Raw genomic sequence first — 23,059 nt, 5'->3', positions numbered from 1 at the left:
TTGTGATTACTTTCTCCAAATTTATTTATTGTCTTTTCACTTTCTTTAAATCATCTTTCAATGAGCAAAACTTCTTTTAATGAACAAAAGTTTAATTGAATACATCATTGTTTTTGTCTTACTTAATATGTAGTTCCTTAAGTTTTAGAAGATACTCATCTATATTTTCTACTTAGAGTTTAACAGTAAGTCAGATGGATGGAGGAGCCTGGAAGGCTGCAGTCCATGGGGTCGCACAGAGTTGGACACGACTGAAGCGACTTAGCTGCAGCAGCAGCAGACTTAATACTTATTCGAAGTCCTTTATTTGGAGTTGATTTTTGTTATAATGTGAGGGAGTCACTTAACCTTCTGTATGGATAACCATTTTCCCTAGATCCTTTTAGTGCATGGTGCCATCTTCCATGGATAGGATAATGCCACCTTTGTCCGGTAGCAAAGATATATACACGTCCAGGCTTCTGTTTCCAGGCTCACTATTCTGTTAAACTGCAGCTTCAGAATAAGTCCTGGGGTCTAATAGGGCAAGTCGTCTTTTTTCTGTTCTTCTTTAGAAATATCCTGGCCTTTATTCTTTAATATAAACTTGAAAATCATAATACCAAGTTCCATGAATAGTTCAGTATCAGGATTTTGCTGGATTTGCTGACTCTGTGTGTGCTGAGTCACTCACGTCGTGTCTGACTTTGTGACGGCATGGACTGTAGCCTGCTAGGCTTCTCTGTCCGTGGGATCCTCCGGTCGAGGATAGTGAAGTGGCCATGCCCTCCTCCAGGGGATCCTCCCAACTCAGGGATTAAAACCCATGTCTCTTATGTCTCCTGCATTGACAAGTGGGTTCCTTACCACTGAGCCACCGGGAAAATCACTATTGGGATTTTGTTTGATTTACTGACTCTTTAGATCATGATACTTTTATATTCAGTCTTTCTACCCATGACCATGGTATCTTTGTCCATTCATTAAGCTCTTGATATCACAGCAGAGTTTTAGGCTTTTAGAGTTTAGAGTTTAGAGTTTAGAGCAGAGTTTAGAGTCTTTAGGCAAGACCTGTAGAGGTCTTGCATATATTGCAAGATTTACTGCAAGGTCCTTGATATTCTCTGATGTGATAATTGGTGTCTTCTCTTAAACTGTACCTTCTGGTGATTTCAGTGTGTAGAAAGGCAACTGACTTCTGCATATTAATCTTACGTTGAGGCACATAAGATGCTTTTTCTGTATCTGTTTACATCTGTTAATGTAACAAAGTGATTGATGGATTTTCTAGTATAAAATCACCCTTGTGTACCCAGGATAAACTCAAAATATGATTGAAGAACGTTTTTGTTTTGTTTAATACTGTTGGATTTTCTGGTGTGTCATTTTAGGATTGTGCTTATTATCCATGAGTGGAAAAGGGTTTATTATTCTGTGTTCCTACTACTCTTTTATCCTCATTTGGTACCAGTTATCTTATATTTGCCTCACAGTATAATAAAGTATTTTTTCTTTTTTATATGGTCTGAAAGATAAAATTGGGATATTTATTTCTTAAAAACTTGGTAGAATTCACCTATAAAATGACTTGGGCTTTGTGTTTTCCCTGTAGGAATTTTTTAACCACTGCTTCAGTATCTTTAATTATAGGACTATTCATGCTTTTTTATTTCTAGACTCAGTTCTACAAGAAAAATTGTATTTAGAAAAGATATATTTTTCTAAAAATTTGTCTTTCCAGTCTGAATTTTAGTGATCTCTTTATACTTTAAATATCAAAACAGACACAATGAAAACATTAATAATACCTATTTCTATATTCTCTTGCTCAGTCTTGCCAGTAGTTTTCTACTTTTTTCCCTCAAAGATCTACTTACTTTTTAAACTTTATTTTATTTCTACTTTTTAACTATATTTTCTTTTTAAACTTTATTTCTACTTTTTAACTATATTTTCTTTTTTCTTTCAGTTTGTATGTTGAGCTTTCCCTAATTTCTTAGAATGAGACTATTTATAAGCTTATATACCTGTTTAAGGCAAAAATTTCCTTTGAAGCATTGCCTTTGGTACATCCAGCCAGTTTTGGTTTTTTTCTCAGAAGAATTTAAAACTTCCCATTCAAATTTTTTACTTTCCCCATGAGTTACTTAGCACTTAAATTTTTTCCCGACTGCGTGGGGACTCTCTGACGTACCGCGTGTAGCTTCGGCTGTCCCCCGTGGCCTGTGGTCTGCGTGCCGCCTCTTGTGCAGTGTTGAGGCTCTCCTTGGGCTTAGTGCACAGCTGAGTTCTGCATAAACCCCGTGTGTGTTCGAGAAGAAGCGTGTTGTCTGTTGTAGCCATAACCATATGTATATCCTGTGGCTTTTTGCTCTCCATTTTGCTGAGTTGTTTCCCCGTTTTAACTCTCACCGAGAGGGAGGAGCGTATTGAAGTCTGTCTTCCGTTGGGCGGCGGATTTCCCCGTTTCTCCCTTCGCTGTCAGCATGTGCTTTGTGTGTTTTTGAGGCCCTTGCACGACACACGTGATGCTTGTATCATGCATACTGTTCATATCTTCTCAAAGAACTCAGCCTTTATCATGTAGCAACGCTTCCATTCCTGGTAATGCTTTTGCCTGTTTTTACTTGAAATAATAGCATAGCTGTTATAGTGTTTTTGGTTAGTGTTTTCATGATCTATCTTTTACTTTCAATCTTTGCCCATCTTTATACTTTGGATATTTCTTAGAAGGTGCATGCATCTGGATTTTTAAAAATTCAGTCAATATTTTGCTTTGTAACTAATGTTTCATCTATATATTATGCTTTCTGTGTTAACTATTTTTATTTGCCTTTCTTAAAAATATTTTAAGTGGTTTAAAAATCTGTCGGCCTCCGCCTTCACATCCCTTGTCCTTTGTCTCTCCAAACCCCACTGTGTTAACATCATCTACACTCTAATTCTGGGTTGTTGTGGGAATGTTTGCTCTTTTTTTCTTTGGTCTTAGTCATTTTAAAAAAACCCTTCACACCATCTTTTATTCATGTACTGTAGCACCTTCTGGACTCTTCCCTCCCCTTTTAAAGTTATGTCCAGCACTGTTTTCTTTGTGGGTTTTGTGTGCCAGACCTTTTGGTGCTGTTCACCTGAGAATTGTTTTTTTTTAATCACAGCCTCATATTTTGAATGATAGCTCGACTGGACAGAAACTTGTACCTTCTAATTTCATTCCCTTCATTACTTTGAAAATATTACTCCAACATTGGCTGTTTAAAAAATCTGATGTCAATTTGATTTTTCATTCTCTGCTGAAATCTTCTCTGTTGGGAAGCTATTAGAATTTCCTCCTTGGTATTCTTGGTTTTCAGTATAGTATGATCTAGGCAGTTTTTCTTTATTTTTTGTTTCTGGAATGCTGATGGGCCCAAGGTCTTTCATGTCTTCATTTTTATACAGGGAAATTTATCTCCATTATTTCTTTTAACTATTTCTCTCTCCTTTCTATTTTTCTTTCTTTTCCTTTCCTTCTAGGATTCCAAGTAAGCATTAATTTCATGGTTAATCTAGAAATTACAGTATCCACCGTAACATAGTCAGAAGTTAGTGTGCCTCTTGAACCTCCTCTTGGGTAGCAGAAAGGCCTTTGAAAATTTTCCTTCCAGTTAATCCTTTTCTGGGCTTCCCTGGTGGCTTAGAGGGTAAAGAATTTGCCTGCAATGCGGGAGACCTGGGTTTGATCCCTGGGTTGGGAAGATCCCCTGGAGAAGGGAACCAGCTATCCGCTCCAGTATTCTGACCTGGAGAATTTCATGGACTGAGGAGTGCAGTTGTATTTAATGTTTAGATTTTGAACTTCATGAGAGGTTCTTATTCCTTCACTGTTCATGTAGGTTTTGTTCCTCATTTCACACGTCTTGGTTTTTCCATCTGGGAGCTCTGTCCTTTAGCGCAGGTCTGCTGGTGGCAAAAGGAGTTGTTCGAAAATGCCTGTTGCAACTTCAGTCTGTAAAGATGTTCTTGCCAGGTGTGCAACTAAGTCTAAGCTGGCAGCGAGTCTTTCTGCACGTGGAAGATGTCATTTGACTTTTCAGGCTTCTGTGACGTTGCCCATGAGGAGATGTCTGTCTGTCTACTGGTGCTTGGAAAGTAAAGTCTTTCAGAAATCTAGCTACTTACTATCTTCTCTGAGCTAGTTTTAACATCTCCTTGTATAGACTTAGATGTGGAAAATTCTCTGCTGCTTTCTCTGCTGATCTCTTTCTTCTGGACTCTGACCTGCCTGCTGGACCCTGCTCTCCAACCCCACGTGCACTGCACATCCCCACTGCATCCAGCAGGCTCCAGGGGTGCCCGTGCGCTGCTCCCCGGACTCTCTCTGGGTCCCCAGGTGGTCAGCCTTCTCACTCTAGCTTCTTGTCTTTTTCAGGGTTTGTCTCTTTATCTGAAGATTTTGGTTATTTCTTCTGACCTGTAGCCAGTCAGTGGGTTCACTCTATTAATCCTTTCTGTGGAGTTCTCAATTTCAGTTACTTGATCTTTCTTTTGTAGAACTTGCTTCCTTTTCTTCGGAGTCAGCTGCGCTACTGTTTATAGCTTCCTGTTTGCTGCGCTTCCTGTCCTTGCGTTTGTGTCCCTGCCATGGCCTGTGGGGCCTGCCCGAGTCTCTGTGAAGGACTGGCTGCTGCCCATCACACTGTGTCACGCGTGACTCCAGCTGCACATCTGCCCCTCATGGGGGGACAGAGCGCTCTCTGTGCTCCCCATGCTTCCCACCTGGCTGAGCGGTCGCCTCCGCCCGCGGCCCTCTCGCCCCCGTGCCTCCCACTGGCCCCGCAGCCCGCTCGCCCCCATGCCGCCCCCCGCCTGCGCCTGGCCCCGCGGCCCCGCTCACGGCAGCGGGTGCTTCTTCCACAGCAGCTTGGCCGGCAGCGTCTGGTAGACCGTTTTCTGCTTCCCATCTGAGCTGGGGCTGCTGGGGCTGCTTTGCACAATCTTGGCGCACTCCATCTGCTCGTCCCAGGAGCCGGACAGCACGTAGTGGGCCTTGCCCTGGCTGTCACTCACCACTCCAGTCACCTGTGGGCATTGGCAGGGCTGGTGTGGGCACGTGCCCCACCCCGGGGTCGCCCAAGACTTGGAGAGGCGGCCGTGCTTACCTTCCGGGCCACCTCTTTGGAGAAATAGCTGTAGGGCAGGAACTTCAGCTGGCACCGGTCCTTTGTCTTATGGTTCACGATCTCAACGTCCCCTGTCTGGACAGGCAGGGGGTGCTCAGTGGCTGCTACCTGCCCGGCCCAGTGGCCCTCCCCTGGGGCACCCCCTGACCTGGTCAATCCAGAGCTTGCCCACAATGATGTTATGCACAGTCGAGGTGCTTTTCCTCCATACGTAGTGATTCCCACTGGCCTGGAATTCTAAGTGGATAGCACCTGGAAGCCAGACACAGGGTCAAAGGTCACAGCCTGCCAAGCTGGGTCCCAGCCAACCTGCCCCACCCACCCATAACCCTGGGGTCCTGAGGACCAGAAGAAGCATTTGTAGAGACTGGGGACAGGGCGCAGGCCAGGGGGGATCCAGGAGGCCTCTGGGGGGACTCCCATTACCCTCGGAGGCCCCAAGCTGGCTTCGGGGTCGGCAGGCCCTCGCCCTTGCCCAGCACGTCTTTCTGCCCCTGCTCACCTAGCGGCATGATGGAGAGGTATTTCCCCCGGAACTTGCTGGCGATGGTGATCTCCTGCCAGAGGCTCCAGCCATGCTTGGAAAACACGTAGTGCGCGGCGGACGGTGGGTGGTGACTCACCTGAGACCAGGCCCACGGGTCACGAGTGTCTGTGGACACGGCCCAGGCCCCTCCCCTACCAGCTGGGGGACAGATGCACGGGGGGCCCTGGACCCCCCAGAAAGGAGAGCCACACAGCGAGGGCGCGGCAGTGGGAGCAGCTTGGGTGGGGGGAGGCAGGGCGGGCGCCCCACCACCGCGGGCCTGAGCCAGCGGCCTGGGGGTCTCCACACCTGACTTGGGCTGTGGGGCGGGGTGAATGAAGTGAGCGTGATGGGCTCTAGGGAGGCCTTCGGACCCACTCCAGTCACGCCGTGCGTGTCTGCACCGAGGTGGCCCAGATCAGGAGGCCCCCAGCCAGCCCGGCTCCTGCCCCAGCCCGACGGCGGTGCCGCCTGCTCGGCCCGCTGGGCACCTCCACCCTGTCCTCTCCCGCACCGAGCACCCCGACTGTGTCTGAGCACACCACACCCACCGCATCAGCGTTCCCGCACCCGGTCCTCCTCGTCTCTGTGGCTGCTGGCCGCAGGGTTGGGGTGAAGCCCCTCCCGTCTTGCGGCCACCTGGCGCGGCGGCTGTGGGCCCAGCCCTCCCCCAGAGGCTCCTGACACGCCCCACAGTGGCCCCCCACTGCCTTCCACAGCCCAGACCTGCCAGCTGCTCCTGGGTGACAAGTGAGCCGCCAGGGTCCCCACTGGAGCCCACCCCCCACACTCAGGACGTGACCCTGCGCCCTGGAGCTCTGCTCGGCCTCCTCCTCGGGCAGATGACCCCGTCCGTCCAGCGCTCACACCAAATGCCTGGCCCTTCTCACGTTCCTCCTCTAATCCTTAGCAAATCCTGGCTGTTCTTCAAAACAGCATCCAGAGTCCGCCCTGCACGCTGCACTCTCCCCATGGCGGCGGCGGCGGGGGGCTCCCCATAAAACGGCCCCCTCTACCTCCAGTGACTCCTCCACACAGAGAAGAGCCAGAGGCCTCCTGCCGCCCGCCCCCTTCTCTCTGACCTCAGCGGCTGTCTCTCCCCCACTCTGTCAGCCAAGCTGCTCCCAGACCACCCCCCTTCCTAAAAGAGCCAGAACCGTCCATTCACACAGTATCTATCCCCGCCCCGGCCCATGAGACCCCCCAGCGCGAGCACCTCCTGGTCCATCGTGGGCACGGCTCAGCTCTGTTCTGCTCAGGAACCCTGGGCATCGCCGCCGCCTTCCCCAGCCCCGCTCCTTACAGCCACCCCTCCTGAAGGTGCCTCTGCTTGACCTCCGACCTCCCCTGGTCCGGCTTCCCACAGCCCCATGCGGCAGGCCGAGCATGCCTTTGAAACCAGCCACTGGACTGCAGACTGTCAGCGTCCTGACTCATCCCTGGGCCCGCGGCAGCGGCCGACAGAGCAGACGCTCAGCGGCAGCCTGACCGGTCTGTCCCGGCTGCCTTGCCCCCCAGCACGCAGTGCTGCATGGCTGGAACTGCCCTTCTGCAGACGAGGGTGCCAGGGTGGGGCCTGGGGCTCATCACCCCCAGCCTCCACCGTCGCTGACCACAGCGCACGGGGCGCAGGCCTTCAGCTCAGCGGAGACCCCAGCAGCTCTAGCCCCGCGGGTCCCTGCAGACGCCCCTGCCCACCGCTCCTGGCCGCAAGGGGCCTCCTCCCCCGCAGCGCTCCTCCCACGCGGCCCCCCCACCTCTCTGGGGAGCCTGCCCCCCCACGGGAGACCCAGCCACCTGACCAGGCCTTGGCCTGATGGCCCCCGGGGTCAGTCCGTGTCCCATCTGTCTGACCCTGACCCCCGGCCTGGCTGGAGCCTCACCTGCTCGCAGAGGGAGCGCAGGCCCATGTCATCGAGACGGTCCAGCTCGAAGGTCTCGCCCAGCATGGGGTTGAAGGGCTTGGCGATGCGGTGCACGGTGGTGGAGTAGGAAGACACGGAGAAGGCGGCCACCAGGCACATCTGCTCCACTGTGCTGCCGCAGCGCGCCGCCGCGTCCAGCAGGCGGTGGTACTCCAGGTCCTCCGTCAGCCGCTGGAGCATGGACAGGGGCTCGTTGAAGTTCACCTGCAGGCGGGCGGGGGGTTGGTCCGGGGTCTGCACGGACCTGGGGCCGTCACCACAGCCTTGCTCTGCTCCCGTCCAGGGACGTCACCGCTCAGACCACCGTCACTGGGAGGCTCCTCTGCCGCCCTGCCTGCCCTCGCCTGCCCTCGCCTGCCTCCGTTTTCTCCAGGTCCTCACCATGGTCCGACCTGCGGCCTTGGCAGAACAGTGAGGTTTACCTTCAGTCTCCCCTCCTAGGATGCAGGCGCCCCGGCAGTGACTCCTAGGAGTCAGGGAGCGAGCGAGCGAGCAAGTGGACGACATGGGTCCACCTTGCACTCTGAGCTGTCATGCAGCTTTCTGCCCTGGGTCACAGAGCGAAACCAAGTCCAACCTGGAGCCCCGGCTCCCCTCTGTGGGGAGGCCGCTGTGGTCAGCTGCCTGCAGTGACCTTGCTGGGGTGGGGGCCTGGGGCAGCCCAGCTCAGAGAGGGCAGGCCCACTCGGCCCACACCCAACCCAGCCCCACCATTTCCCCTCCTGCCGGGGCAGGTGGCGGTCTGTGAGCCCCACGTCTGATCAGCAGAGCCCCTCCCTGGCTCCTTGCCCGAGTCCGAGACCTCCAACCTGGGGGAACGTCAGCAGCGCCGAAGGACACGATTCAATAATGCGATATGTGCTCAAGTGTGCCGCTAAGAAAGCAACATCAGGGCTGCGTGCACTTCCCACGGGCCACTGCGTCCCCTCCAGGAACCAGCACAGACCCCCGGGGCCCCTGCCTGGCCCCTACCGGCATGGGGATTTTGGAGAGCTCCCGGCCGATGCAGTTCTTCATGATGCTCCAGAGATTAAGGCTGTAGTTGGGCTTGTCAGGGATGCGGACACGCCTCTTGACTTTGGGGGGCCCCTGGGGCACAGGCGAGGCGCCATCCAGCACCTGCCAGGGATGCGGAGTTCACCCGTCAGAGGCGGCGCCGGCTGGCACGTTGCTGGGGGAGGGGCAGGCTCTGCCGGGGCTGAGATGAAGGCCCCCAGGGTGCAGGGCCCCCCGAAGGGCCTGAGGTCAAAGTGCCGGCCTCCCCGCTTCCCCCCCGCCAGGGTCCCCTCACTCACATTGTCTGCGGTCCATTCCACGGAGCCTGCAGTCCCTGCCTCAGCTTTTCTGTGGGAAACAAAGGAGAGGCAAGTTGTTTCCAAATCCCAAGGCCTCCTGGGGGCCTGGCCCCCTTCTATCCAGCTCCCTGGGCAGCCAGAATTTTCAAGACTTTGTTTCAAACATTATTGGGAAACAGAAGATGACTCTGAGTTGGAAATATCCTGCTGAGCTGACCAGAAATTCCCTAAGCGGGTAAGAGGACTCCAGACCAGGCCTCTCCCTGGAAGAAGCCAGGACAGGGAGGTGGTGAGACGTGCTGGCCCACGAAGGCAGAGGAGGAGCAGCCACAGGTTCTCACGGGCCCCCTCCTGCCTGGCTGGGTTTTGAGGGGCAGTAGCACAGGCGTGGGTCTGGGGCTGCCGGGAAGCCAGACACGCCTGGGGACGGGCACGGGGCTGCGGTTCTGTCGGTGTCCCCAGGATGTGGAGAGGCAGCTCCTTCCCAGATCGAGTTCAGGGCCCCCATGCCAACCAACGCAGCCCCCCCGGGTGTCAGGACCTGAGGCGCCCTGGCGAGAGTGAGCGGCCCTGGTGAGGCCCATGCCCTAAGCCCGTGAAGCCCGCGCTCCCGCCCCGCGCGCTCCCCTGCCCACAGCCCCACCTCCCTCTCCTCCTCCAGCACATCCTGCCAGCTCCCGCACGCCTGGCTGTGTCCTGAGGCCCCGAGACTGGCAGCGTGGCTGTCAGCTGTCCCGGTCACTACTAACGAGTATTTAGACAGATCATTTCTGAAAGAGCTGGCTTTTACGAGAAATGAAACAAAAGCTTCGAGGTGGAGAATGAGAGGCTTCCCGTCTGGACCACGACTGAGAAGAAAACCCGGAGTGCAAAGAGCGGAGGCGCGTGAGGGGCAGGCCGGCCCGGGAGTGGGCGCCGAGCGCTCACCCGTCCTCGCTGGGCTCAGTGGTCACGGTGATGAAGGACGCGGCGTCTTCCATGGCGTCGAAGTACTCTGTGTCCTCATCGTCCTCACTGTCCTCGGCTTTGCTGGTGAAGAGGCTTCCTAGAGACACACCGCGCTGCCTCAGCCGGCAGCCTCCTGCCCCCAGCCCCTGGCAGTGCAGAGCCTGTCACCCGCCAGCCACCCTGCTCCCTTCCCCGGAATGGGCTTCCCTCTCAGCCTCCTGCCCAGGGAGCCTCCCTCCTTCCGGAAGCTTCTCCCATCTCCCAAAATGCTGGCCAGTGGCCCGGCTTCCCTTTCCCGGGGCGCCTGTGACCTCCGAGCCCCAGGTTAGGTGGGCGGCCACCTGGCACCCAGGAGGTCTGGCCACGGGGCTCGTCTTTGGAGCCTGTGCCCGTCATGGGGGTGCAGGGGCACGGGCGGGCAACAGGTGTGGGCAGGAGGGTTGTGCGTCTGGGGGGCCGCAGAAGCCGAGCCAGCTGGCAGAGGGGACGCCGAGGGAGCAGGGCGGGTGGACAGGCGCCCGCTCACCCTCGCTGAAGCTCTTGCTGGGGTTGGCGGCCCGGCCCGGGGCGCTGCGGAAGGCGCGCTCGAGGCTGTTGTGCTGCTTGGCCAGTTGCTCGATGGTCTCCTCTAGGTGGACGCGCTGCTCCTGCTCATACTGCAGGGCTCGCTGCCATTTCCGGCTGTGCGTCTCCGCTAGTTCCAGGAAGTCCCTGCAAGCCTGGGGCGGGGGGTGGGGGGTGGCCTGTGAGCAGAGGGAGGCCACGGGGGTCCATCCCCAAAGGGCTCAGAAATACCCACGCTGCCCCTTGTGCCTGTCGTGGCGTCAAGAGACCCCGGCTTTCTCAGAGCCAGCCTGGCGTCTGCCCTGGTTGGCAGCCCGCACTTGAGACGCCCTTCGAGAGCAGCAAGCTGGTGCAGCCAGCAGCAGCCAGCGCTCTGGGTGTTTCTCAGGGCGGGGCCCCAGCTCTCAGCTGCCACAGCTTCTCTGTGTGTGGGGCCTGAGGTTTGTCACAACCCCATCCCCGCTGGAACCAGCGCACTCCTGGCAGCCCGGGCCAGACCCTGACTTAGGTGCAGAAGGAAGGAAAGCCACCTGCTTTCTGCTGCACTGCCTGGCCCGGAGCTAAAGGGTCTTGTCCGGCAAAGAAGTGAAGTTGCTCAGTTGTGCTCAACCGTCTGCGACCCCACGGACTGTAGCCTGCCCTCCATCCATTGGATTTTCCAGGCAAGAGTAATGGAGTGGGTTGCCATTTCCTTCTCCAGGGGATCTTCCCCACCCAGGGATGGAACCTGGGCCTCCCATACATGGGCAGAGGCTTTACTGTCTGAGCCACCGCGGAAGCCCCCAGTTCCAGCAAAGGAACTGGGACTCAGAATTTTGTACCGAGTTAGCACACAGTCAGTTACCACAAGTTCCCTTCAGACTTGTGGCCGCTTTGACACCCAGATTCTGCTCAGCCTGCTGGGTCCACAGGTGGTTCCGGCCCCCACCGAGGAAGCGGGGGATGGCCATTCTGCCCCCATCGCCACAGTGCAGAGGGGGCCGGCACCAACTGAGGAAGCGGGGGTGGCCATTCTGCCCCCATCACCACAGTGCAGAGGAGGCCGGCACCAACTGAGGAAGCGGGGATGGCCATTCTGCCCCGTCGCCACAGTGCAGAGGGGGCCGGGCCTCTGTTGTCCCTGGCGGGGGATGGCCATTCTGCCCCGTCGCCACAGTGCAGAGGGGGCCGGGCCTCTGTTGTCCCTGGCGGGGGATGGCCATTCTGCCCCCATCGCCACAGTGCAGAGGGGGCCAGGCCTCTGTTGTCCCTGGCGGGGGATGGCCATTCTGCCCCCATCGCCACAGTGCAGAGGGGGCCGGGCCTCTGTTGTCCTGGCGGGGGATGGCCATTCTGCCCCATCACCACAGTGCAGAGGGGGCCGGGCCTCTGTTGTCCCTGGGGGGCAGAGAGTTCCAAGCCGGACACTCTGGACTTGCCCTTTCTCAGAAAGGACACTGGCTCCCAGCCCAAGCTGCACTGGTGGTCTCAGGCCGCCACCCTCCCCAGCCACTGAGCTCCATGAACATGGCACGTGGCCCCTCCCCGAGGATTAGAGAGCTGAGTCCTGCAGGGAGAAAGGCACAGGGGCCACGCAGCACAACCTGAAGGGCTGCTGGGAGGAGCCAGGGGCAACGCAGAGCTCAGGGCCAGGGAGCACTTGACGGACACCCTGTTCATGAAGGTCAGCACCCTGCCCGGGCTCAGCCGGCTCTCCCGCCCCACAGGGAGCCGTGCCCCCAGCGGGGGCGGCCTGGCCGGTGGAACGGGCCCTGGCCTGGGGCTCCAGAGGGCCGGCTGCTCAGCTGGTCCTGCACGTCGCCCCTTAACAAGCTCTTCCCAGGCACCTTCCCTCCATCACCCCATCTCCTCTCACCGCCCCCCACCCCCCGCAGCACACAGTGGGCAGGGCTCTCCTCAAGGAAACCAGAAAAGGGTGAGAGATCAGAGTGGAAATGCCCAGTTCCTGCATGGGCCACTCGGCTTCTCTGAGTGCACGTCCTGTCCGTGAACCCCAACAGGAATGCCCTGCAGACCCCGCACTCATGAGCCCCTGTCCCTGCTCACCCAGCAGAGTCCTCAAGGTGGGAGGAGGAGGACTGTCCCTATCTGACAAAAGAGGAAACAGGCTCAGTCCCCAGAAGCTCCCCTGCAAGGCTCTGGGGAGCGGGTGTGTTCAGGGGCCCCTGCCCTCCCTGGCAGGTCTGATCCCTGCCCAGCCACACCTAAGCCACTGTAACTCACTTCTCCAGCGGGGCAGGGATTTGTGACAGGTGTCCCGACATGGGCTGGGGGAGGGAGAGACTCGTGGGGAAGGGAAGAAAGCTGCTTATGTGCTCAGCAGGCTCTGGAGGTGAGAGGCTGCAGCCCGGCCCTTGCAGGCCTAGGGCTCAGTGGGCTCCATAAGGCTCACCCCCTGGACTGGAGCTGCAGCCATGGACTACCGCGCAACCTGGGGGCCCCAAGGTGGGTCTGAAGAGGCCTGCTCCAGGCCCATCTGTCCTGCTCCTGAGTTTGTGACCTGGAGCCAAGCCTCCCACCCTGGGTCCCACAGTGGCCCCAGCTTCACCCTTGCCCCGCCCCTCCTCACGGTAAACCTCAGGGTAGGGGCCCTGACAGCAGCCGCGGACCACCCCTGCAGGGGCCAGACTGGAAGGCACCTCTCTCCTGGGTCTGCCCCCTGGCAGGTTAAGAGGTAGCAGAGGGATGGGAGGGCCGAGCACCCCCTCAGAAACGTCCCCCACACAGGAGCCCCAGGACCCCAGGTCCTTGACCCAGAGCTCAGCCCACCCTGGTGAGCTGCCAGCCTTCAGTGACCTGAGCGCACGTCACCCCTCCCCTGCTGACCCCAGTGACCCGAGCACGCGTCACCCCTCCCCTGCTGACCCCAGTGACCTGAGCACAGCCCCAGCGCCCCGTCAGGTAGTCTGGACTCCGGCCACCTGTTTGCCACCCGAGGAGGGAGCCCTAACTGTAGGGTACTGGTCCACTCCGCTGCTGGTCTGGGCAGCACTCAGGCCACTGAGCTGGGTGTGTGGTGTGTTAGAAACTCACCCCAGAGGCCTAGAGTTGGTGGGAGGGGTGTGCCCTTGTCTTCTTGGGCCCACCGCTTCAGGGAAGACCCTTGCTGGGGGCTCCTAAGCCCCCAAAACTGAGGCCCAGGGAGGAGGGGCTGCCTAGGTGAAGAAGGGGCGAGCAGGACAGGATGCCAGGGCCCCTGGCTTGCCCGTCTTGGGTAGGGCATGAAGGGACCAGGGCTGAGCCATGCGTGGAGCCCTGTTACGGGAGACACACGTGATGGGTGCTCACGGTTTTCTGGTTCTTGGGGTCTGTGGGTGCCCTGCCCGGTGGCACTTGGCCTGCCCCACTGGACTGGCTTGGCAGCTCCCCAAGGGCCTCTGCCGAAGCGCTGCTTCGTGGCACCTGCTGCCGTCACTCCCCCCAGCCCTGCAGAGATCCTGCAGCCACCCCTCCAGTTTTAACAGAGGTGGATGCTTTGCTTTTATATAACTCACAGCATTTAAAACAATGCTTGTGAAAGAGCCACAAACAACAGTATATAAGAGCCAAAGGTCAACCTGCATAATTCACACAGACTCAGAGAACTCCACGTGGCCTCAGCGCCCTGCCAGCAAAAGCAAGGAGGGGAAGATAAGGACTACTGTCCAGCACAGGGAACCCGACTCGGTATCTTGTAATAACTTGGAAAGAATCGGAGAAGAATGAATAAATAACTGAACCATGTTGCCATATACCTCAAGTTAGCAATGTAAATCAGTGTAAAAAGGGGCTTCTCTGGTGATCCAGTGGCTAAAATTCCACTCCCCCAACGCAGGGGCCCCAAGTTTGATCTCTGGTCAAGGAAACAGCTCCTGCAGGCTGCAGCCAAGACCCAGCACAGCCAAATAAACACTTAGAGAACGACAAAGCCAAGGAGGGAAAGATGCTTGTGGTATGAAGATGAATTAGCCTCCCTTCCTCCTCCTCTTGATGTTCATGAGGCTCTAAATACTCTAGAAACGACCATTTTCTCGCCCAGCTTCTCTCAGACCTGGTCCCGGACCTCTCCACACTCACCTCTGGGGCCCCGTCCCTCCCCACACTCCCCCTCCCACGTGGCCCCTGTGTCTTCCTCCCTTTCTCCAGCCCCACTACCCTCTGACCCCCCCACAGGCTGGGGTAAGGGCTGTCGGGGCATCCTCACAGCGCTGAGGAACCATTACAAGTATGGTGAGGACGTGCGGCTCAGGGAGGCCAAGGGACCTGCTCAAGACAGCGGGTTGTGCTTTAGGACCAGGGTCCGAGTCTCCCTTGTCAAGATGGATACTTACGCCTGTCTGGGCGCCCCTTGGGCTGGTGTGGCCTCCAGGGCCTCCCTGCAGCGGAGCCGGGCTCCTCAGGATGCTGCCCTGCCTGGTCCCTGAAGCTGAGACTGTTGCTGACATGGCCAGGGCTGCCCGCCAAAATCCCGGCGCCCCCCCACCTCACCGTCTCTGAAGGACAGGTCGACACGGAGCCACAGGGGCACAGGGAGTCCAGGGCCGCCTCTGGACTGCATGTGGCTGGGGTGGGCCATTCCCACCGACGCCAGGGATCAGGGGTGGAGGTCTACAGGTGATGGGAGCCCGTGCCTTCGCCGCCCCGAGCTGCCTACCTGGTGTCCGTCCCCAGAGGCAGTGGTTTCCCCTGAGGCTGCCGCCCTTCCCCGGGCCCCATCCCGGCCGGTGCAGAGGGAGCAGGGGCTGGCCTGGCCCCGCCGCCCAGAATGCTGAGCTGCGCTCGCTAAGCTGGATTAGGCCTGGGGCCCGGCGATGGGCAGGCAGCCGGGGGTGGCTCCCGGCAGCCCTGGGAGGGCCTGGCTGACCCTGGCCATGAGCACGGTCATATCTCATCTCCCCCGAGGCCCCGCCCTGTACAGGAGCAGCGCCCCAGGCGCTGCAGAGCCGCCCACACCGCCCTGGGCCTGCACCAGGGCCCCTAATGGCATCGCCTTGCCACTCACCCGGGGGCAGGCCTGTGAGGACAGCTGAGGGCTGCCCACCTGGGGAGCCCGTTGGGGCCCAAGGGAAGCGGCTGCCAGTCACCCCAGCAGGTGTACTGTGGGGCAGACGCCGAGGGTCTGGGCTGCGCCCCCAGCCCAGCTGCACCCAGAGGAAGGAGGACGCACCGTAAATCGCTTTCGTCCCCCCTAATCCTAATCCTCATCGCAACCACAGCCTCCCTGTTCCCCACACGCGGGCCGGTGAGCAGGGCGTCGGGCCTCCGCCTGGGTCTCTGCACCCTCTCTACCTGGCCCAGGAGCCTCTCGAGGTCTAGGAGGGTCTGCAGAGCTGGGACCCCTGCTTGGGTCTGGCCTTCCCAGCAGCCACTCAGAAACCATCGGTCTCCTGCCTGGCCACAGCCACCCCGGCTGGGCCACGAAGGTGCCGGGGAGTCTGTGGGTGTCGACTGGGTGGCCCTCAGAGCCACAGAGGAGGTGGGTTCAAGGGCCAACGCCCAGGACTGAGCAGGGCAGGCACCCTCAGCCACAGGGCCAGCTCGGAAATGGTCTCCAGCCCTCGACACCCAGCAGGTTCCGCTCACCCAGCTCACAGGGAGGATGGGGGAAGGGCCACGCCTCCCCTGCAGCAGCCAGGCCCTGCCCGGGGTGCATGGCCCCGTGGCTGGCTCTCAGCCTTGGGCTCCCAGGTTGGCGGGCAGCCAGCCACCTTGCTACATCGACCCTCCTGTGGGCCACATCGTCTGGACCCGCCCCCACTGCTCTGTGGTACTAAAGGCAGCAAATAGGGGGAAATTCTGTGAGCCCCTCTGTGTGGCCAGCAGCTCATGCCAGGTCTGGGGAGCCACCTTCCCCTCCCACCCAGGAGCGGCAGGCTGGCCTCTGCGCTCGCCTCCCAACGGTGGGAAGGGACTGCCCAGGTCACAGGTGGCCACCTGGGGAGAAGCACAGCCATCCAGGCTCTGAGACTGAGAACAAGGGCCCCCGAGGAGCCACAGCAGTGCCGAGCTCTCCAGGAGGCCTCTGTGGCTCAGGACCAGCCATGTAGCCACATCGTGCATTCACCAGCCTCGCCACCCCTCTGGGCTGAGCCGCTCCTGGGGCCAGGCCCCCTGCTCCTGTGGGCTTGGCTCAGCCTGGATCCCTGGACATGGAGGGCACTCGCTCACAACCCTGTGGGGGCGGCTTCTCACTTCCCTCCACATTTTCAAGTAGCTCCTTCCAGACTCAAAATAGTTCACCCTTGTGGGCAGGAGCCGGCCCCATCTGGACGCCAGTTCGCCGACCGATTTTAGGCCGTCCCGGAATCTATTTTTACTCCTCTCCCCAGGCCCTGAGTGAGCAAGCTGCTGGGAGCCCGCTTGCAGGCCCTGGAAGGACCTGGAGGGTGGCTCCACTTGGGTGGGTGCGAGGGGCCTCCCATGCTCTCCAGACGGGGCTCAGAGCAGCCCCAGAGGGTCTCCAGCGGGAAAGGGCCACTTCTGACCTGGCCTGTTCCTCCGACGCCCCACAGGCGAGGCCCCGGCCCAGTGCCCGGAGCTGCTGCCTCTGCGTCCACGTGCCTGTCCTGCTGTGGCGCTTTCCCGCTCGCCGTCCGCCTCCCCAGCCCCCAGCACATTTGCTCAGCCCGCCTTTGTCCTCACAGCTCCCCCAGCTGGAGCTGGCCCCCCCGCCTCAGGCCCAGCTGTGCTGGTCGCGTCCGGTGCCCCTGCCGTCAGGGTCCGCAGCCCCCCGCTGGCCAGCTCTGCCGCGGGCAGCAGGGCGTGTCCCTTGTGGGCGGCTACCTTCCCTGGCACACGAGGGACCCAGTGCGCAGGTTCTGTCCTGCTGGGCCCTCGTCGGGGGTCTTGGTGGCCCCCACCCCTCAGCTTCCGGCACCTCAACTGTCTTTGGTCTTTTGTGGGGCGCACCCACCCCCCAGCTCTGCTCACCTGTCGGTGGCCCTCATTCTCTTCCTGCCCAGCTCAGAGGGGCCGCGTCAGTAAGGGGTCCCGGGCTGTCAGCCCACCAGGGGGCCCGGCACCTCCACACTGGGGCTGCCCTCACTCTGGGCCTCGGGGTAGCACCTGAATGATCCAAATGACGGTGACAAGGAAGCTGTAAGGACACCAACCAGGTGTGGCCGTTGCGGGGAGCAAACAAGACACCAGGAAGGAAGCGGGGCATCCTGGGCGCCTGCTGTCACTGCCATGCCCCAGAGGCTGGCCCCGAACCAGGGCATCTGCTTCACCACAAAGACAAGCTCGGGGGAAGAAGACGGGAGTGCATTCTTTCACCCCGTGGAAGCTAACACCCAAAGATGCACTGGTGACGTGTTAATTCTGCCTGTCTCCACCTCAGACCCCATGGTGGAGCCACTGCTGTAATACAGGGCGTGTCCTGGCTCTCCGGTGTGGCTTGCGGCCTCCACACCCAGGCCAGGGTTGGGGGTGCCCTGCACACACTTTGAGGCTCAGCCTAGGAACCCCGGTCGCTCACAGTGCTGTCAGGCTCCTCCTAAATGGCAGTGATGCAGTTACCTGGTCGGCGATGCCAGCACAGGCCCGCCGGGCTGCCTTTGATCAGTCTCACGGAATCGCTCACTAGGGAATTCTGCCAGACACGGAGCGGTTCGCTCGGTCGCTCCTGTGTTCTTTCACAAGCCTCTGCCCCACCCCGCTGTCTTTCTCATTCACTGACGCTCCCACATGCCAGACTCTGTGCCACGCCTGGAAGTTGGGCTCCCGCAGCATGAGGGAGACCGTGTCCAATCCCTGCAGGCGCCCAGCTCAGCGGGGAGGACGGGCACGATGCTAGGGCAGAAAAGCCCATGAAACAACAAGGTCCTACCGCGTCAGCACCCTGGATAAGCCACAGTGGACGAGAACAAAACAGGAACGTGAACACGTGCGTGACTGAGACACTGTGCTGCACAGGAGATACTAGTGCAACATCCTAAATCAGCTACACTTCAATTAAATAGATTTTTTAAAGCCCCGGAGATGCGTGGACCTGCCAACAGGGCAGAGTGGGATAGGCGGGGATGTAGGGCTGGAGGTGGGGTGAGGGTGGGCAGAGGGGGGCTTCCTGACCCTCCTGCCCCCTAGGAGGCCACAGGCTGGAGTCGGGGGCTCTGGAGCCTCAAGACCTGGGCCCTTATCCTTAGCAGCTGCCTCGGTTTCCCCACCATACGCTGCTGAGTGGGCCAGGTGTGCAGAACGCCTCGTCAGCAGTGTGACCACGGGAAGTTACTTCTCTTTCTGTCTGGCTCCTTGTGGGCCGTGGTCCATCCCAGCCCCTGGCACCAGGGCTGAGCCAGCCAAGCGGACTGTGAGACAGGCCTGGGAGTAGCTGTTGGGCTTGTGGGTGGGCTCCGGGTGACCTTCCCGTGAGAAAAATGCGTTTACGATCTGACAGCATAAAGCCCTGTTCCTATTTCTCCACAGCTGGGCCGGGTCACGTCTCTGTAAGGCCAGGTGACCGGGTGGTTCTGCACCGCGCTCTGGGCCTGGCCTGGGGGCAGCACCCGCACTTTCTTACTGACGCGGCAGCTGAGGAAATGGGGCTAGGATGACTTTGTAGCAGGTTACTGAGATTTGGGCCACTTGGAACGTCTTTCCTGAGACGTGAGGCCCAGTGAGACCACAGCGTGGTGTCTCGGGCAGCCCATGGGGCCACTGTTAGGGCCACAGGTAAGACCTGCACTTGGCCTGAGGGGTACAGCGTCTGGTGGGGATCGGACGCGGAAATAGCAGGTTAAATCTTGGCGGGCTCAGTGGTGCTGCCTGGGGGATCTAACAGGAGGACCTCCTGGCCGTGGTGATGTCCAGGGGCCTCGGAAAGGATGAGCAGGGATCTGCCCAGCATCGGTGTGGAGGGGGAGGGGTGTTCTAGAAGGCGCAGCACAGCAGAGGCAACACTGCAATATCCCTGATGCAGAACCCCAGCCTCCTGTAACTCGAACACGCATCACAGGGGCTGCCCTCGGTTGAGGCCAGGCGCCCTTGGGGAGCAGGGCCACGGAAGGCCTGCCTCAGTCGCCACAGTCCCTGGGGCCTTGGAAACTCCAGCGTGCCTCCCTCTCTGCCCTGCTGGGAGCTCAGGATCTAAAGGCTAAGAACGACGCTGCCTCCCCGCAGATCTGAAGGAGGTTCAGCAGCCTCGCCCTGCTTCTCTCCTGAAGGCTGGGCAACCCTGGACTCCCGAGGAAAAGTGAAGGTCCAGCAGCTGCCTCCCTGGGCCTCCCGTGGAGGTGACCACCTGACCAGCTGGCCCTCGCTTCCTGCTCCCCTGCCACGACCCAGGCTCAACTGGAGCCTGTGAGGTGGAGAACCCACAGTTGTTCACCATCCACAGGAGGTGGTGGAGAGGTCCCCAGATTCCCATGGAGGATACCCCCTGGTCAGGGCGGGGTGGGGGCCAGGAGTGGGTAGGAGGAGAGGTCTCCCAGGTTCCTGTGGAGGGCTCCCCACAATCAGGGCAGGGAGCTGGGAGGGGGTGGTAGAGAGGCAGGGGCTCCCAGCAGTGGGAGATCTGGCCTCCTCCTCCTCCCGTGAGACCTGGGGGATCTAGGGGACAGATGGGGCGGCTCCCGCCCATCCTGGGTCCCCACCGTTGCAGGAAAGAACCCGGTGCGGCTGCTGCCCAAAGGTAAGAGGCGCATCAGGGTCTCGGCGTCTGAGACGGGGCTTGGGCCTGGGCAGAGGCCACCTTCCATGTGTTGACCTCAGAGTAGGAGGGGCCTCTGTGGCCCTTGGGGGTCTCACCCTGATGGTCACGAGGACTGACACTCCCCCCGTAGGCTGCACAGACCTGGGCTTGTGTCCAGCTTTGGTGGCCCCCAGCAGCTCTCCACGTGGGTGTTAATGGTGAGGCCATGGGGAGGGTAAGGGGTCCTGGGCGGGACGGGCCTTGGTTACAGCTCCTTGGTCCAACCCCTCCTCAGAACCGGGGTGGAGGCCGAGGCCTGGCCAGGGGTGGGGACGTTCCGCCTGCGTGGCCCTTCTGCACACGGTGGGGGTTTGGGCACTCGGTGTCTGTCAGCCATGCAGACCGCCCTCCCAGAGCCACGCCGACTCCTGCCGGGCGAGGAGCAGCTGAAGGGAAGGGTCCCCAGAAGGAATGGGGCGTCTGCTCGAGCCTGGTCTCCCAGCACCTCACTTCTCGGCCCCTCACAGGAGCCAGACGGGGCGGGGCCCTCCTCAGGGTCACGTTCGTGGCGGGCAGAGCGCAGGCTCCGCCACGCAGCCACGTCTTCTGGTACCAGAGCTGCCCACGGGCTTCCTGACCAACCCCAGGGCTTCAGCTTCCTTCCCGCCACACAACTCATCACGCGCTCAGGTGGCAAGCCGTCTTGATGGCTTTGTAAACACAGATGAGCCTCTGATGCCCGATAAATTCTTTTGCCTAGAGATGCCAACTGAGCAGCTCATTATCTGGGAAAACCCAGAACTGCCCGTGGAGATGATGCGGCTCCAGGCTTGGCAGGCGGGGAGGCCAGGTCACGGGAGCTGTGGGGACCCGCGAGCGCGTTCTCGCCCTTGAGCCTGTTACCAGGAGACACGCGCTGACCCAGGCCCCTGGAGTCCGGGGACGGGGTGCAGGGGCTGGGCATGCAGTGGGCTCCAGCCCCCGCCGTCCCACTGCCCTCGGCTCCCCTGCTGCTGAACGGCTGGCCCAGCCTCCGCCCAGGCCCCTTGCTGCAGGGCCCGAGTCCCCAGCAGGGAACTAACTGCTGCCACTGTGGCCAGCCCGACGCCTGCCCCGGCCTCGTCCTCTGGACCCGCCTCCACTCCCCACGCCTGGCCCTGGCTCCCAGTGCCGCCATCCCAGCCAGGGTGTGCCCTCCTGGGGGGCTCACCTGGAGGGGAGGCTGTGGCCGGCAGGCCTGTGTCCAGAGGGAGCACTCATCAGGCCGAGAGAGGGCGGGCCCTGCGGCCTGGCTCAGCCTTGTCCTCCGCCACCACTGAGACACCCTCTGGGTTCCTGGTCATGTTGCCGTGTGGCTCCTGGGACCCGTGCAGAGGGTGACCCCAGGGGCTGAACCCTCAGTCCACACACGTGGTCCCTCGTTCAGCCCCTTACTCTCAGGTGGGCAAGACTGCGGCAGCCTCAGCTGGGAAGCTCTGCTAGCTGAGGGATACCCCCCAATGCCAGGCCCCCCCCCACGTGCACGAGCCCCCCTGGTCAGGGGTCCCGGACACGCCACGTCTGGGCTGGGCACCCGAGAACGGGGGGTGGGCAGCAGCTGTGTTGGGACAGTGTGGCAGCCGCATCCCTGCTGTGGGCACAGAGCTCACTGCTCTGCTCAGCACGGCCTCCCGTGCCCAGGCCTGAAGTGCCCGGCCGGTCCCCACGCCCAGCTCCGGGCTCCACCTGACAGTGAGGGCCAGCAACCTGGCCTGGCCCCAGGGGCGTGGATGGGGTGACATGGAGGAGGCGGACAGCAGGGAAGGGGCAGCCCGGACCACCCACCGGGGAGCGAGCGGCCCCTCCCGTGGGCCCGGGCACTCACATTGATCATCGCATTGGACGTGATGCGGAAGAGGGTGGCCCGCTCGTTGACTGCCTTCAGCTTCTCGCTGCTCTCAGCTGGGATCCGGAGGCCGTCCAGCTCGTTCAGGGAGCGCTGCAGCGCCACGCCGTGCTTGGCCACGAGCTCATTGCATGTGCTGAGGTCGTCCAGCTTCAGCGAGAGGCTCTTGATGGTGCTGTGGAGCTCGCTCTTGTCGGCTGGGGAGGGGGTCCCGTCCTCGTCGTCCCCAGAGTCATCTGTGGAGAGACGCGGCGTGGTTCTCAGGGACCAGCGCACACTGAGGCCCCCGGGGTGGGGGGGGGGTGATGCCAGGACGGAGGGGCAGGTAGAGCTGCCCGGGAGAGCGAGTGGGTGAGGGCGGGGTGTCCCGCAGCCCCCTGGTGGGTGGGATGGAGAGAGGAACCAGCTTGAATGACAGGGCCCGGCTGAGCTCTGCAGGGTACAGGCAGGGGTGGGCAGCTCCCATCCCAGACACGCAGAGGCCCCGAGTCACAGGCTGGGCCCAGCGGACCCCGCTTCCCCCGACTCCCCGCACCTCACCTCCCTATCCGCTCTCCGCCCGCCTCCCAGCAGCACCCAGCCGCCCACTCCCTGCAGACACAGTGCTGCTCGTGCCCCTGGGCTTGCCCTCTGTGTCCCTGGCATGACGTCGGCCCACCTTCAGCGCCCCCCGGGACGCCCCCCAGGCCACAGTCACAGCCCCTCCCTGCTGCTGCAGGGCTCCTCCAAGGAGCAAGGCCACACTCGCCTGTGGGCTCTTCTGCGTGGAGACACTGGCCGTGGCCTCTCAACGGCCTTGTCAGGCAAGGACTGTACCGTCCCCGGGGGACAGACAGGCAACGGGGCTCGGGGAGGTGAAGTCCGGCCCCGTACTCCCCCCGCCCCCTCAACCGCGGGCTAGTCTATCTGCCTCCAGAGCAGCCCCCTCACGCCGGGCTGCAGGGGTCCCTGGCTCACTCCCCTCCTGCCACCCCCTCACCTCTCATGGGGCCCCAGGTGCCCTCAGCGCCCTGTCCTGGGAGTCTGGGGTACCTTGGAGCCTGGCCCCCGGCCGGCCCAGCCTGCGTTCGAGGGGGCCTCTGTGGCGAGTGGGGCGGGGTGGACGGCTGGCCCGGGCCCTGCAGCTGCTTCGATACCAGCCTGTGAGTGCCCAGGGTTTCTAAGATGCCTT

General features: G+C 60.1%; 1 protein-coding gene across 6 annotated transcripts in view; it reads right to left on the bottom strand.

Moving 5' to 3' along the window:
• The window catches only part of OSBP2 (oxysterol binding protein 2), a 153,615-nt gene that overhangs the window by 3,662 nt on the left and 126,894 nt on the right, over positions 1-23,059 (bottom strand). For 5 of the 6 annotated variants that reach the window (NM_001192252.3, XM_024977147.2, XM_024977146.2 and 2 more), the window contains 10 exons: positions 21,868-22,124; positions 10,359-10,551; positions 9,812-9,929; positions 8,885-8,933; positions 8,562-8,708; positions 7,548-7,793; positions 5,641-5,761; positions 5,287-5,390; positions 5,118-5,213; positions 4,853-5,037 (listed from right to left, as the gene is read on the bottom strand). In NM_001192252.3, the coding sequence (NP_001179181.1) occupies positions 4,853-5,037; positions 5,118-5,213; positions 5,287-5,390; positions 5,641-5,761; positions 7,548-7,793; positions 8,562-8,708; positions 8,885-8,933; positions 9,812-9,929; positions 10,359-10,551; positions 21,868-22,124 (1,516 nt within the window). Of the gene's footprint in view, positions 1-4,852; positions 5,038-5,117; positions 5,214-5,286; positions 5,391-5,640; positions 5,762-7,547; positions 7,794-8,561; positions 8,709-8,884; positions 8,934-9,811; positions 9,930-10,358; positions 10,552-15,029; positions 15,147-21,867; positions 22,125-23,059 lie in introns of those variants that run through there. The other variant, XM_010814174.3, reaches the window with a different exon arrangement.

Source organism: Bos taurus, chromosome 17 (assembly GCF_002263795.3).
Source record: "Bos taurus isolate L1 Dominette 01449 registration number 42190680 breed Hereford chromosome 17, ARS-UCD2.0, whole genome shotgun sequence".
Classification (NCBI taxonomy): domain Eukaryota; kingdom Metazoa; phylum Chordata; class Mammalia; order Artiodactyla; family Bovidae; genus Bos; species Bos taurus.
Note: the sequence above shows the minus strand (reverse complement) of the source record. Positions and strands in the feature narration are given on the sequence as shown.